The following is a 2,793-nucleotide window of genomic DNA, read 5'->3' on the forward strand; positions in this document are numbered from 1 at the left end:
GTGTTGCGGGACGAGGTCAGAGGGGCGCGACGCAGGGGAGCGCGAGGGGGGTGCGGCCAAGGCGGGGACGGCGCGCCGCGAGGAGGCTGCTCGCGTGTGCAGGAGGCGCGGCGGCTGCAGGGGTCGCTGATTGGCACAGATGAGAGGCCAACGAGCTGCATTAGAGCTTGCTTGCGTGCGCGAACGCCGGGCCGCACGTCCCATGAGCATCCTGTCTTGCGACCGACCGGCCTCACCAGCAATGTTGGGGGCGAACACGCATCCGATCGAGAAGGCGGTGAACAGGAAGCTGGCGATGAGCATAGACTTACGCCTGTTTTGTTTGGGGGGGGGCGGGGCGGGGCGCGAGGGATCAGCGGGGGTCAAGGGAAACACGACCGATAGGGGGGCAAACAATGCGGCGAGCCGCCCCGTCGCTTGCTCTGGGAGGTGGCCGGGCTCCGGCTCGCCACGGAATTTGGCAAGCGGCTGCTGCCCTTCTTGAGAGCCCCCAGAAAGCCCAGCCAGCAGCGGCCTCCGCCGTCCACCTTGCACTGCTGGCCCGCGCCCCCCGCGCCGCCGCAGCCGCCGCCCGCCGCCCACCTGCCGTAGCGGTCCGCAAACGGGCCCCAGAACAGCGCCGACAGCCCCACTGTGAAAAGGTACACCGCCACGGTCGCAGCCATCTGCGAAGCAAGGCGGGACACGACGCGCGGGATCAGTCACTGAATCCCCCACCGCCGCTGAGAGCCAAGGCGGAAGATCTAGAAACGGCCGCGGCTGACGGGACGGTGGCGTTGTGAGCCCGGGCGCGCGGCGCAAGCCAGGGCTGAGCGGCCGCTGAGGGCGCGGCGGCGCTGCATGGAGAAGGGGGTTGGCGCTGCTGCTCTGCCCACCAGCGTGGCCGTGGTGTTGAGGTCCTTTTGGATGACGGTCAGGGACGGCAGGTAGACGGTGTCTGTGCGTCGGCGGGTGAGATAAGATTGTGTAGTTGTGTAGGTGTGCAGTTGTGTGTGTAGGTATGCAGTTGTGTGTGTGTGTGTTGTCTGAACTGGGCGCGCACGTCACGGGTGATGTGTCGGGGGGCGGGGCGGCAAATAGAGTGCAGTTGGCAAGCCGGCCGTGGCGGGAGTGTCTTGTTTGACCTTGAAACAGGCAGCCCTCCCTGCTGCTGGGTGCCTACTGCAGCTGCCGGCCCAACTGTACTGCCGCAGGGGCAAGCTGTGGGATACAGGATCAACTGCTGCCGGCGTCGCGGCTGCAACAACAAGCATACCCAGGCGACAGGCAACAGCTGCCGCCCGCCGTACCACCGCCCTCCCTGCGCGACCTCCCGCACGTGCTTTAGCGAGCCCAGCCGGGAAGCAAGCCACCCAGCCCGGCAGAGCGCGTGCTGGGGGCCCCGCCCGCCAGAGAGGACCGCCCGCAGCAGCGCCTGCCCAAAAAACCATCCACTTGCCGAGCGCTCACCGCTGAAGGGCACGAGGAACGTGGCGAAGCTCATCAGCCCCAGCAGCGTGTAGCGCTTGCGATCCGTCCAGGTGTCGTAGATGCTGCGCTCGCGCTGCACGACCTCGCCCTCCTCCCAGGTCACCAGGTCGTCCGAGCCGGAAGCATCCGGCGCCGCCGCCTTGCCGCCAACCACGGTCGCGGCCGGGACGGCCACGGTGTCGTCGGCAAAGGGGTCGGCTGCGTCGGCGTCCCTTTGGGACGTGTGCTTGCGGCGCGGGGACGCCATCGCTGGGCGCGGCGGAGTCGGCTGCTGCGTGTGGAGCGGCGTCGTGGGGCACGTGGTGCGGGGGGCGACCGGTCGAGGCGTGGCTGTGCGCGGGGGCGGCGTGGGGGCGGCGTGGGGGCGGCGTACGCATTAGCAGTCGGGTGGAGGTGTGTAAAGTGGGGATGCGACGGCATTTGCTGTGCTCTAGACTGCGCCAGAGCGGCGGCGTGAGCCCCGAGGTGCATGGACCCCACATAAGCCGCGCGTCGCATCGCGCGGTACAAGCCGCAGAGCCCTGCGTGCCGCTGCTATGTATCCCACTCACTTCAATTGCCCAAATCTCCTTGAGGTGGCGCTCAAACAAGCTCGGGCCGCCCTTTTGAATTGCTTGGCGCTCCTCGGCGCGCGGGGTGGCTTGGGCAGAATTCTAAGATAATATAATTCGAGACCTACTGTACCCTGCCACGTAAATATGTTACAGATTAAGCATCAGCTGGATGAGGATTCAACCCTTCCCGTGATAAGGTCGGTGCTTTCATAATCGGTAGGCAGGCCAAAGCGCACAGACCGCAACAGCAGGCATATGACATTTCGGGAGGGGGTATATGTGGTTTACCGCTCTGTGACAATTGGACGTCCAAGGCCGTTGCCCTGTGCAGCAGTGGGCGGCGAAACAGGCCCACGGCACCAGAGCTCTCACCCTTTGCTCAACCCATCAACCGCGGATGTTGGCGCCGCATGATTGCGTCACGCCAGCCCCGAGGCGCAGGGCATGATGCCAGAAACGGGGGTTGCAACCCTGCTGCCGCGGCCCTGAGCTCGCGTTGTTACATACAAAAGGGCCGAGCTCTGCGCAAACAGGGCAGCTGTTGACAATGGTTTGACCGGGGATGGGGGCGGCTGGGTGACATCCCAAACCGTCCAGGCACGCCAGCCCTTGCGCGCTCAGCACTGCCAGACTCGGAATGGCTCCATACGACAACCTCCAGGTGCCCTCGCCCATCCCCCTGCGCCCTACCGCCCCTGCTCATCCGTGTTGAGAAACGACAGCTGCTCTCCAGAGGTTGCAGGATGCCAGAAGAATTCCTGATGCCTGT

The 2,793-nt window shown here is 65.8% G+C and overlaps 1 protein-coding gene across 1 annotated transcript in view; it reads right to left on the bottom strand.

Moving 5' to 3' along the window:
• Positions 1-1,717, bottom strand: part of MNEG_14309 (putative MFS-type transporter ydgK) — a gene marked incomplete at both ends in the record, with an annotated part of 3,690 nt that extends 1,973 nt beyond the window's left edge. The window contains 4 exons of the mRNA XM_014037219.1: positions 237-313; positions 583-665; positions 876-937; positions 1,450-1,717. Coding sequence (XP_013892673.1) covers positions 237-313; positions 583-665; positions 876-937; positions 1,450-1,717 — 490 coding nt within the window. The remainder of the gene's footprint in view (positions 1-236; positions 314-582; positions 666-875; positions 938-1,449) is intronic.
• Between the last annotated feature and the right edge of the window lie 1,076 nt (positions 1,718-2,793).

Source organism: Monoraphidium neglectum (genome assembly GCF_000611645.1).
Source record: "Monoraphidium neglectum strain SAG 48.87 unplaced genomic scaffold scaffold04394, whole genome shotgun sequence".
In the NCBI taxonomy this organism is placed as follows: domain Eukaryota; kingdom Viridiplantae; phylum Chlorophyta; class Chlorophyceae; order Sphaeropleales; family Selenastraceae; genus Monoraphidium; species Monoraphidium neglectum.